General features: G+C 41.9%; 1 protein-coding gene across 1 annotated transcript; it reads right to left on the bottom strand.

Annotated features, from left to right (window-relative positions):
• Nucleotides 1-244: 244 nt before the first annotated feature.
• btbd9 (BTB (POZ) domain containing 9) lies at nucleotides 245-12,815 on the bottom strand. Its single transcript, XM_071896080.2, has 11 exons — nucleotides 12,685-12,815; nucleotides 12,080-12,288; nucleotides 10,632-10,995; nucleotides 9,479-9,746; nucleotides 8,677-8,896; nucleotides 7,920-8,039; nucleotides 6,679-6,788; nucleotides 6,292-6,481; nucleotides 5,022-5,129; nucleotides 3,751-3,829; nucleotides 245-2,247 (listed from the first exon to the last, which is right to left on the bottom strand). The coding sequence occupies exons 2-11, from the start codon at nucleotides 12,262-12,264 to the stop codon at nucleotides 2,050-2,052; spliced, it is 1,842 nt and encodes a 613-aa protein (XP_071752181.1). The 5' UTR covers nucleotides 12,265-12,288; nucleotides 12,685-12,815; the 3' UTR covers nucleotides 245-2,049.
• Nucleotides 12,816-13,136: the final 321 nt, after the last annotated feature.

Genomic DNA, 13,136 nt, shown 5'->3' with positions numbered 1-13,136 from the left:
TAAACTAGGCAATTATTTGGGCAATGTAGATGGGCAACATCCCCAGCAACAAGATACTATGTCAGACTCAGGACCAAAAGTCTGCTTGGATGTTTCCTGGCAACAAATGTTTCTTCTGGAATCACTGGAATACTTCTGAGGCAACTGCTTGGGCAGCGTTGCCCAAAAAAGTTGTCTGGAGCATGATGAATGCAGAGTCACTGATCAATCAACACTGTCAAACTTTAACAAAAGCTCTCAAGAATAACAGAAGATAAAGATCACTGTATTGCTTGTATCATCGAGAACTCCACTGTTAGTTTAACAGCAGTGATTCAGGCAAACAGACGGGTGCAACCACCCAATGATCAACATCAATAACCAATGTCAGTTGTTCCTGTATCACATTATTGATAGGCAATGCATTGAACAAGAGGCAGTGAAATGCAATCACATGTCAATGGTCAAAACTAAATATATTAAGTAAAACTATTCAGATACATATAAAGTTAGATGGGAGATGGGAAATGAGTTCTCTACAGCACAATCTAACCTGATCAAAGCCCTATTTCAGTTCTCTGGTTAGCTATTAAGGAAGACATTATCAAACTAATGGGCAATCTTCTAAAATGTAGATGGGGATTACAAAGAAAGGCTTACAGGGTCGTTAGGTGTTTCAGGTCATTCAACATCAAATAAAAGGTTTCAAAGAAAAAAAAAATCAACTCAAAGTGCAACATCAGAACTGAGAAATGCAAAAGGAGAGAATAGGAAACACAAACCACAGCACTGATAGCTTAACAGTTTAAAAACAAACACAAATCCAAAAACACACAACGCAAAAGACAGTTTAAACTAGACAGATCAAAGAGCATGGAAGTTCTTAAATTAGTTCTGTAACATACAAAAACAGAGGGTTACCACATCCAGCACTCCAGTATTGTACTTCTATGTTAGAAGACCTAAGCTGCAACTTTTTTTTTTTTTCAGTATACTTGAGTAAAATAAAGTGCCAATAGCAGCTGCTCATCCATCTAAACACATTTTTTCCCCAAAAGCCCCAGTGCATAAATAATTTGGTCAATGCTCCTCAACCCCGATTTACACATGTAAGAGCTAATGAATTTCCCAAATCATTTGTGCTAAGCTATTCAAGTGCTTAGTAATACTAAATTAAGACATTGAATTCAGTCTAATTTATTTTTTTAGTGAGGTTTTGCTTGAGGCATGAATTTAAAAGTATCAAAAAGTCACACCAGACAAGGACCGCAGATTTTGTTTTTGTTTTTTTTTGGTTGTGAAAGACTGTCGACAAATACTTAATATGCAAATACATAATCAAATTAAGTGCTATTTGCATACAAATGTCATGGGGTGCATTAGCCAGACAGCTTTGGCAAACACTGGAGGAGTTTCATTCCAAAATGAGATATCCACCATTTGAAAAATACTGACCCCCTACTCTGATAGCTTGCTGGTATGAAAGTGAGCGGAGTCATTTTAAGAGCTTTCCTTAAAAAAATAGTTGTTTGTCTGAAGATAAAATCCATGTGTTTTTGAAATACAGTATTGACTGGTGGATTTCAGGTAGTACTTTTTCCCCCCAAAATTGATATACAGCATTTTGGATTGAAACCCTTCATTTTTCTCTGCTCTTTGGTGGTATACCCATATTTCAGTGTGTCCCTCATCTTTGGACAAGCAATATAAATTACGCCTTGCCCGCTTCAGTTTTGAAGAGTAAAAACGTTACGTGTTATTGCACTGGCAGCTAAACAGTATCTTCACAAAAACACATGGGCCAACAGACCAAATAACTAACGTTTTTTTTTTTCCTTCATTGTGTTTCGATTCTGGGAAGACTGGAGCCCTAAATGCTGCTGCTATGGAAATACAATTCACTACTGTTGTGTTCATGACTGCAAACAAGGACCGTGGGTTATTACAATGGAACAATCGCCTTAGCAGCGTCGTAGCAGTGCAGTCTGGATGACGAAGGCTGTGCAAAATGGCGTTCTGAGGTTTCCCGTCCTCCAACCGGCTTCAGCAGAGGGGAGGGAGGGGTGTTTCTTAGAGATGGGGCTGTGAGGAGGAGGAGGAGGAGGAGGAAGAGGGCTGGGAGGGCAGCAGGCTGTGTGTGCGTGACGGTCGCTGGGGCCGCGACTGCTGGGAGGCGGCGCCAGCCTCGGGGGACTCGGGCCCGGGGCTGCCTTCATTCACCTCCGTCTCCAGCTGGGCCGGACACTCGAAGTGGACGCAGTGGAAAACCTGCGGCAGAGAAAGAGTCAGACCTGGGTTCAAACCAAAAAAAAAAACAGTTCAATCATAAAATGATTTGCCCTTTTCAGGTTGTTTCATTTGGGCCTGGAGGCTGAAAAATATTCAGCATTTCACGAGAAAAGTAAGAATTGGAGAAAAATCTGACAAATTACACCTTATACTAAATCTGTATTGTAGAAATATGTTTTGTTCCTATCCCATACATTTTTTTGCGACTCCCCAAAATTGTCTTGTCAACCCTGAGTTTGAGAACCACTGCACTGTCCCACAACTATTTAAACCCCATTCACGCACAAACTCTGGAATATGTGGCCTGATTCATTGTTAATGCAAGGCATACATATGCTAACGCAAGTTTGAGATCTATGCAAGATCTCTGCTTACAGAGTCCAGGCACATCGACCGGCTTCCTTCAGCCTGTCTGAGGTTAACAACAACTTATCCACAAGAGGGAAGCAAAGCCTCCAGTCTGGAGCCAGTGAGCCGGAGCAGGGCTTTAAAAATGGCTACTGTCCAGCAGAGGTCCTCAGTCTTGTCCTCAGGACCCAGAGCCCTGCTGGTTTTCATTCTGTCCATCGAATTGGGGACTGATTTACACCTGGGACACCGGGTGAATGTAATTAACCACCTGGTAGGATAGAAAACCAGCAGTACTCCAGGATAGACAACCACTGCTGTAGAGGAACGTCTACTTTTATACAATCTCAGTTGCTGCTACAAGAAAAGGTTGAAAAGAAAATGGGTTGTGCGTCCTTTAAATGTGTTGAGAATGCAAGCTGGGGAATATTATTCTCTCCAATGTGGATCTTAAATGATGGGAGACACATTTCCAATATTTTCTCAGTATAGCACCCTCACTGATATCTCTGTAAGACAGATAAAGCTGTGGGCATCTTAGACTGGATTTGAGCCAGTCACTTAGAGGTTGTACGTTTTGGCAACCAGACAGATTGAAGTTCTCATTTGTATACTTTAACAGCCACATTGTTTTTATCTACTGTCATATACTGTAGACAGTGTGTTGTCACTATTCTATACAATACCAGGAAAAAATACAAAAACAACATGTAAAATGCAATAATTATACAAGTAATTTACATTTACCCCCAACCCCCAAGAAGTGTTTTCCCGTAGCTCTCACATGCTTGCAGCAAAACAGCACATCTTATAAACACAGTGCATGATTATCTTAAATCATCTGCTCCATGATTTTCAGGTACAATGTAAGGCAAACTTAATCTTTGTGTAAATGAACATGTTTTTGCTAGGATTTACATTACATTTACATAAGCTTGACTTTTATGCAACCAGGTAATGGTAAATATGAAACGAAACACAACAAAGTGGAGTACTGGTTCTGAAAAAACTCTGTTTCTCAGCTCAGAAACCGCAGTGCTTCCTCAGTACCGGCACTCTGTGTAACATTATGCGAGAGAGGAAACAAAAGGAAACAGAAGCAGCATTGATGGCCATGGTAAACAGTCTTTTCACCTCATTAGCAGTGTTGTGCGTTCCCACAATACGGATGAAGGAGGCAGGCTGCTTATCAAACTTCAGGGTCTGCCACGACCTGCAAGGAAGAGCGGGGGAAAAAAAATCAATACAAGGACTTATAATATCTTTTGTGTGATTCTGATTGTATTTTTGCTTATGTACATTTTTGTATGTTGTCTGTTTACAGCTGTTATGTTTGCCTTGATGCTGCTTTCTTGGCCAGGGCCTCGTTCCTCGTACATGGATAACTGAGTTAGCTGGATACGTTTGTGACAGTCTGACACGAGCCCGGGATTTTCTGTTCCTTGAAGAAAGCTTAAAATTGAGTCTAACTTCCTTGCTACCAGAGAAACAGCTCCTTAAACTCAAACTTGCAAAAACGCAGGCTTAGTTAGTTGGATTATAAGCAGGCCTTTTTAAGCTCACCTCATCCATGAACTCATTCAGACAAGGCTGCCGTTTCCTTAGAGAGGAGCCGATAGATCAGACGGGCTTTAGAAGAGAGCGTGTACTGAGGAATCACCAAGATCCTTTGGTGTTTGAAAGGTACAGGTTTAGTCGAATAATTTCCACAATGAAAAGAGTTAAATACCTACAGTATATACTCATCCTCTTAGGTAGTAATAAAACGACTAAGTTGATTTCATCCAAATAAACACAGTTCAGATAAAATATTTAACAAATAAAAAATAGAACCAATCCAAATTAGTTTGGTAGACCGAAACAGATAAAATGAACCTAAATAGTTTGGCATCATGAGCACAAATTTCATACATTAAATTTATTCAACCAAAAAAAAAAACAAAAAAAAAAAACTTTTCACAAAGATCATTAAAATCTTCAGTTATAAAGTAAAAAAAAAAAAAAAAAAAAGTATTCAACCAATTCACTTCAGTTCTTCAGTTCTATATGCAATTGTAAATAGCCTTATTACGCATTTGATCTATCTGCAACTTTCAGCCACGATTGCTCTCATTTTACAGTGTTGCATTTCATATTTCTCTTTCAGTCGAGACTTTGATGAATGAATGGCTGCTTCCGCTGTCAGTCATTTCCCGATGACGATGTGTCGCGCTCGAGGAACCGAGTCCGCCGACTGAGGATTATCAAGATAATTTGAACCGGCTCACATCATATGAGCCTGGATTAATGAAGCGGCGTACGAGGAACAAGGCCCCGGTCGCTCTTGAGATCGGAACATCAGCAGGATTAGCCGGTTAAATAAAAGGTTAAAAACAGATCAAATGGAATGTGAATGGGAGCCTCACCGACATGCCACCTTGGTGCGGTCCACCACCTTCGTCCACTGCTGCTGATTGGCGGAGACCTCGATGTAGTAACTGTAGGAGCGCTCGTCACAGTCCCACAGCAGCAGCCTGCACAGGAGGAGGGAGTGGGGAACAGTAAAAAGTGTTAATCCATTTCTAACATAACTGTCCTATAACTGGGTGTTTATGGTATCCAATGCTATTTCACTCCATAGATACAAATTCTGGTATGTGAAATGACAGTGGGTATACAACTACGTCACACACGCAGTCATAGCAATATTGGGACTACTGAACCACATTCTACCCCAGGTGAAATTATCTATTTAAAATTTTCATGCATTTCAACACCTGACCTAAGGCTGCACAATTATGACTAAAATCTGTCAGGATTACTCTGCTAGTTGCTGGGATCTAAAACTAATCTAAATTATTAGTGTCAATGATTTGAGGAACATAAATACAACAAAAGTCATGCTTTTTATATCTTATATAAACATCTTGACTATTTTCAACTCCAGCTGGCATTCCAAGTGAAGTGAAACTGCTTAAATGTTTACAGCCAAATTCTACAGTTATTAACAGTGCAAACTAAAATTGCGATATGTACTTATACAAATTAAAGGATAAAAGGTCAGTAAGTAACAGCACAAAATGATCATAATATATCTGCTGGGTTGATAGGGTTGTTGATCAATACCAGAGACTTTAAGATTACTTGACCAGATGCTGAGATTTCTGGCTTTCAAAACTCACTTTCTGATTCGTACTAGGGATGCACCGATGCCACTTTTTCAATGCCGATACCGATTACGAGTATGAAAGTTTAAGTATCGGCCGATACTGAGTACCGATCCGATCCATTACTTTTACTGAACAGTGCAGGCTTACTTCCTTAGTTTGGGGTCAATGGACAAAATTATTGACATAAAATCCTTGTTTTTCCCACTGTTTGAGAAATACAGGCTTCTATGTGCCACAAATGCATAAAATCAAGACAGTTTGCTTTTATTTCTTACATGTTACTCATGGCTTTTATCAGATTTTAGTCTTGGGTAAAATCTCCGATACCGATATTCCATTTTAGCCTGGTATCGGCACCGATACCGATACCAGTATCGGTATCGGTGCATCCCTAATTAGTACTCTGTTTTGGAACAAAAACTCCCCACCCACTGGAATTGCAAGACTCTCCCTGACCTTTAATTCACCTTTAATGGTGCAGCCTTATTGGGAAACTATTCAAATATACATGACATTTTGACGGTACCGTAAGGAGCCGATGGTGTAGGGCTGAGCCAGCTGGATGACGATGGCTCCGGAGCCCAGCTGGTGGCAGGTGTAGCCCGAGTCCCAGTCGTAGTTGCGCGTGTCGCCGTTGAGCAAGGCGTTCCTGCTTCGGCTCACGCCTTCGATGACGCTGGAACACGCCGCGATGGTCGCCACGTTGTCGCTGGGCACTGCAGACGTCAGGGGAAAAGGAAGGAAACCTTACAGTGTTGTTTCTCTGTTTTCAGCACCCATTTGCATGTGAAGGATTTACCTGACTGACTGAAATTTGAGTGCTAAAAGTAGAATAGTAGAACCAATGTAAAGTGCGCTCCTTAAAAACACCAAAGACTTCATATATGCTGTAGTGTCTGATTCTGCAACTTACCCAAAAGTCCGTTTTCCAGAGTAAAGGAGCGGTTGGTGAACATGCATTCAAAGGCCACGAGGTGAAAGACCTTGTTGACCGTGTTGTGTGTTCCCACGATGCGGACGTACCTGGGAAAACAAACCGCACCATCACACCTGCTGCGGTGGAGCCAAACAGCTAAAACCACACAGCCATAAACCAATCTCAACACTAATACTGTCATTAACAACCCATCATCTTATTCTGTCAGTTAGGTAAAGGTTTAGGTTGTTATTCTGCAAAGGTAGAATATGACTGATGACCACAGGCATCTTTAAAACACAAGCTAAATGGACTGCTGTGTTGTTTTTAATCTTTTCTCTCCTTATTCTATGTATTCCTTTTATATTTTTATATTCCCTTTCTGTTTTGTATTATTCCTCTTCTGTTTTGATAGTGTCTCCTGTTTTTATAGTGTCTTCTGTGTTTATAGTGTCTTCTGTTTTTATAGTGTCTCCTGTTTTTATTGTTACTTCCCCTTTTTAGTCTTTTTATGCATTTTATTGTTTTTATGCACTTTATTTTTATCTCTACTGTGAAGTGCATTGAACTGTATTTGATTGTAATACATGTGCTGTATAAAGATTGACTGATTGAATGACTGCGTTTTCCTTTACCCTGAGAACTTTTAACTCAAAGCAACAGAAAACTTTCTGTGTTCTTTCTGAGTTCTGCAGCATTAGTCGTGTTACTGGAGGTTTGTTCGGACATGAACACACTGTAATCTGAGGGTGCGTTCAAACCACAGCATGTTTGGAGCGGTTACTCTGGAGCGTTTACTCCTTTGGTTCGGTTCGTTTGGCCAGGAGAGAACGACGCCATTCGCACTCAGTCGACACCAAATAACGGCACCGAAGCGCCTGAAAATGCTGCGGTGCGGTTCGTTAGAGAACGTAATCTGAACCAACTACAGGAAACAACGCCAAAACTCGTTCCAAACTGGAATGAACACCAGAGAGGATAAATTACAGCAAAGACCGCAGACAAGTCCGTCACGCTTGGCTAAAGTTACAGGAACTGGAATTGGATTTGTTTTGACTCGCCAACAAAATCTCTCACCTGGCAGGACGACAGGTCACCAAAACTCTGTCCAATAAACAAGCTAGTTGTGACAAGCCCTGGCTTAGTTATAATTGGGCAGTGTGAACCTAACAAAGAAATGTTTTCCACCAAAGAAAACAAACCGCACCAAGCCAAAAGGGTTGTTGTGTGCGGCTTACCTGCAAACCCGGGGTGTGAAGTAGAGATTCTGCCAGGAGCGACAGAGGAACTTGGAATGGTCGACAACTCGCACCCAGTCGAGCTCGTCCATGGAAACCTCGATGTAGTAGGAGTAGGACCTGAAGATCATCAAGAATGACATCAGCACATAAACCACTTTCAGTTCGTTTTTGTCGGCATGTTATGAAGTCAATGTGAGGAGTTTCATTCCAAAGTCCGACATACTGTATATATTCATTTCTAGAAAAAAAAATTGTAAGATTGTTAATTGAAATGCATCACTCAACGGTTCAAAAATATAGATGATTGCATCTTAAAAGTGTATTTTATAAGAAAATGTATCTTAATGTGTTTCAAAAATTAGTTTCCGTTTCATGTCAGCAATTGTAGAGCTGACTTTCTTCAAGTGTATATCTCATTTTGGAGCAAAACTCTCTGTATGAAAACCATAAAACAAAATTATTTTCAGATAATTTCTCTCAAGGAAACATAAGTTACCTTACCAGCGCAGTCTGATCATTTTACTTATGATGACCCATGTATGTGTTCCCTATTCTTTAGGTGTTTTATGTTTAGTTGTGTGTTACATTTTGTGCTTTGAAGTCTGTTGTTTTAATCCCAGGTGAGGCCAAAAACAATTTAAATCCAATTCTATTATGTCCTCCAATATTCTATTAAAATATCTTGAAATATACTCAGTATGTCCGAACACAAACTCCAGCTCCCCTCCTGTGTCTTGAAAGGTTTGAGTCTCACCGGCTGTCTCTGTCCCACAGCAGGAGGCGGACGTGGTTGATGATGGAGGACTGGCCCAGTTTGATCTGGATGCCGGCCCGGCCGTCCTCCTCGATGGGGTGTCTGGAGAAGCCGTGGTCCAGGTCGTAGTTCTGCGTGTCTCCGTCCAGCAGCGCCGACTTCAGCTCGCCCTTCACCACCTGGGCTCCGTACTTCATGGTGGCGATGTTCTCCTCCGGGACTGAAACCACAGAAGAAGACAGGTATGTGCAAATGCAAGCGTGTAACAGGTCAGAGGCATAAACTGGCTACATAGACATACTGTTGTAATATAAACAACAAGTACAGATTCAGTACAATCCTACAGCGATGACACATAGACCTAAATAATTATCATATTATTTGAATATGATCTCAGCTCTCTGACTCCCTAGTTTATCAGCTGCCTTCATCATTTCTATGGAGAATACATTAACATTAGTAAAGATTGGTGCTGAAACGATTAGTTGATTAATCGATTAATCAATCGTCAGAAAATGAATTGATTATAATTGAGTATCCTGTTACATCACCATAAGGCCGTCTTGGTAGGAAAATAACAGGTCATTGTAATAAATGAACAGATGATTAGAATCAAATGACACCATATTGGTCGGACATGCATGTGACATCATGGGAATACTATGAATACAGGAGTAAAGTGTTTCACTCTTTCTGACTGGCCTGTCTTTGGCTCTTGAAGACCATGGTGCTGCGATAAAAACCTTAATAACAATAACAGACAGACAGACAGACAGACAGACAGAGGAGGAGCAGGACTGACTGAGCATGCCGCGGTAGTTGAGGTCCATGTCGCGGCTCTCGGAGCGGGTCTTGATGGCGTCCAGCAGGTCGTCGGGGCTCAGCAGGCCGGACGGCCGCACCACGTTCAGCATCTCCGTCAGGCTCATGAGCGGCAGCCGCACGGCCGACATCACTTCCTGGGTGTCGGCCCCCTCGCCGTGCTGCCGGCACCAGCGGCACAAGGCCTGGAAGATCTCCTTCTCGCTGGCGGCGAACGAGTCCCTCCTGACCACGGTGAGCAGAGCGGCCTGCGCACGGAGGAGGGAACAAGACAAAGCTGGTACCTGGCTACGTTTTTCACAACAGATACCACGCACAACATTACAAGCAACGTAAAAGACAGTAGCTAATGCTGCGTTCACGGCATATCGGAAGAACAGGATGACATCTTGTTGCTTCAACGTTCACCTTGAATTTGTCGCATTTAATTGTGACAAATTGGGTCTCTGCTAAAAGACTGTAATGTACTTACTTAAGACTAATTCACACCATGTCAGCCTATAATGACATATAGATGCTTTTTGGACAAATGATCGGCTTTCAAACTAAAGATGCTATTGAGTTGTAGCCTATAGACGTTCTTCCGACAAGGACTATAATTATTAGAGGGGTTTCTAAGTTGATGTTGAGTCGGCCTGGAAATGAACTGAGTGTAAAGGCCAATTTTTGCTTTATTTTACTACTTTGCCATGTCAGTCACCGTTTCCCACTGTCTCCAAAATGTGCGCACGCATGGGTCATTTTCCGAGTTTCCGTGGCGGTGCGCACATTTTCATGCCAAGTTTGTTTTTATAAATCCGAAAATCTGAGGACCCAGAACTGCTGGCCTATAGCATAGGGCCCACATCATGGGCTTAGCCGTTTTGGTTTATGGCTTAGTTCTGCCTTTGTCATTTTTTTTGTTTTCTTGATTCATTATCTATGTCTTTATTTTTCTTTTCAAAACATTTTTCAGTATTTTTTTTCTAGTAAATCCTGGTTTCTTCATAATAAATCCCACGGGGTGATATTGAAGCCTGCCTCAGCCTGTGCCTTCCTCTTCTACCCACTCGCCATCCTAACAGCGGCCTCTTGACCACTACTCCATTACACAGAGTATGATAGACACTCTCCCTTTCTACCCCACAGCTTACCTTGGAGAGCGTCAGGAAGCCGTCAGAGTTCAGCACTTCCGGGGCGTGCCTGTCCATGTAGGCGCAGCAGGCCGCACTGAGCGCGCTCAGAGAGTAGAGGCTGGCCACGTCGAAGACCAGGCAGACGTTGTTGGTGTGCAGGATGGTGCGGAGGAACTCGGAGGTGGAGTCCTCCAGCGGCTGCAGGCCGTAGCGGTGGGCCAGGCCCAGGAAGTCCAGCAGCACCTCCTCCCGGGCGGAGCTGAGGCTGGCCCGGCCCGTGTACAGGTAGTGCAGCAGCATGGAGAACGCCTCGGCCCGCGTCTCCTCCAGACACACCTCCGCCTGAGGCTGTGACTCCTTCATCCCGCCGTACAGCAGGGCCCTGGGGGAGACGAAAGGGGAAACAGAGGTGAAATGTGCCCGGGTTCCGGAAGTAAGTTTTCCATGCATTTTGTCCACAGACATCAGAAAATCCTGATATAAAGAGTTTTAAGTTTGGACCAAATCAACCAGCTACCAGTTGAATCATGCGCTTGTAACAATAGATTAAGAAAAAAATATTGAAATACAAAAAAAAGAGGCAAAGTTACAAGATTGGGTACATAACATTGTTTAAGATGGAATAATGGCCTGCTCCTCCCACATGGAGTCACTGATTCCTTTCAATACTGATACTAAATAACAATATAATATCCCTAAAAAAAGTAAAACCATGGTGGAGAGACATTGATCACTCATACAATTTCCTTGCAGAACCGGATGTATTAGTTTTTACACTTCACAAACTTCATTATTTACTAGTTTTTGGTTTTCATTTAATTTCATAAACTGCATTACAATTAGACACTGTTCCTCTCCAAAAACCCATTTTGTTTCTGGTAAGTGTTTGTAATATTCAACTTAACAAGTCATATAATAAAGTCGTGTTTTGGATGAAATTCTAGAATTAAAAGTGTTATTTATATGGCCTTGTTCTTGTATTGAACACAACAAACCCCATTAAAAATTCTACCTATCACTATCCAACCAAACTGAAGAGCTTTTACGAATGGTTACGATCCATCCTTCAATTCGGCATTCATCTAATACAACAAGCAGCAATTATTTCAATAAGATTTCAACTTTTAGAATTGGGTCGCCTGTTATCCCCACCATCTTCTTCCACCAAATACAGAGCGGGCAATGTGAACAAATCAAAAGTTAAAGTGTTATTGAAATTAGTAAGTGGATCATTTATGTGCCGAATTTACCTTAACGCCCTTCCGGTTGGTAAAAGATCTTTAGTTATGTTCTCCGAGGTCTGTACGATTTCAGATAAGCAAGTTCACATTCAATACACAGATTTTAAATAGAGTTCGTCGTACCGTTCTTCCTATACAAGAGAGATCAGAACGTAACGGGATTCGGGAATAAGGGCTAGGATAAATTGACAAGAATGATGATATGCGTTCATCCATTCCCGCTACCTGAAGTAGTGACAGCGAGCTGCCAGGATCACCCGGTGCGCCGGGAAACGCTTTTCCTCCACGATGAAGGTGACATCGCTGTACTCCTCGCCGGGGACCAGCGCTCCCAGCTGCTCCGACAGCAGGTGGATGTGGTCGATCTCCGACACGGAGGCCAGTGGCCGCAAAGGATGGCTGTTACTCATGGTCGACGGATGCCAGAGTCACATCTGACACGGGAGAAAATACTTCAGGGTCTAATACTGAGGTTCGCTGTTATAACAGATTGGAAAGCTACACGGGCCACTGGACTGTCTAACGTTACATAGCTAATGCTAAATGCTAGCTAGGGCACCATGAAACCGTTAAGCTATATGGCTAGCATGTTAGCATGTAAACATATGTATTGGGCTATTCTTAAATTGCAACTACGAGTCGTATCCCCTCACTCTCTGAACACATTTAAGTCTATCAACATTAAAATTAAAAAAAGGAAAATGCACTGACGTTAGCTAAGGTTACACTGTCTTGTTTACAGCCACTGACACGGATCTGATGGACAACTGATACCAGACACCAACTGAAAATTAAATGTTATCGATCCTCTGATCCCTTTCCCGCCTTACCTAATAACTCTCCATCAGTCCATATATTTAGATAAAAAAATAAGCTCTCAAATACAGTCGTGGTTTACGGCTGTGCCGACAGATTCAAGAGGTCCAAATTATAATTCTTCCAACATCCCACCGACGGAAACGGAATCTGGGTCACCGACACCAGATACTTCCGGTTCGAAAAGCTTTATCTTTTTCTTTCAAAATAAAAGTCCTCGTGAAAACCATAACATTGCAAAGCTGTCTAGATATGAATAGATATATTATTAATTGAAAGTGCCAGCATTGAAATAAGGAATATACTTTAGGAAGAACGTGTAGTTTTAAAAAAAAATTATTTTCTTAGGACAACTTGGTTTTTAAAAGGCTTTGATTCTCCTTGGAAATAATTCTGAACTTGTGTAAACATGTTGCATGACCATGTCTATTCGGTAGGGGGTGCTTGTGACCAATCTGTTTGAGAA

Source organism: Centroberyx gerrardi, chromosome 18 (genome assembly GCF_048128805.1).
Source record: "Centroberyx gerrardi isolate f3 chromosome 18, fCenGer3.hap1.cur.20231027, whole genome shotgun sequence".
Lineage (NCBI taxonomy): Eukaryota > Metazoa > Chordata > Actinopteri > Beryciformes > Berycidae > Centroberyx > Centroberyx gerrardi.
This window is presented reverse-complemented; position numbering and strand designations above follow the sequence as displayed.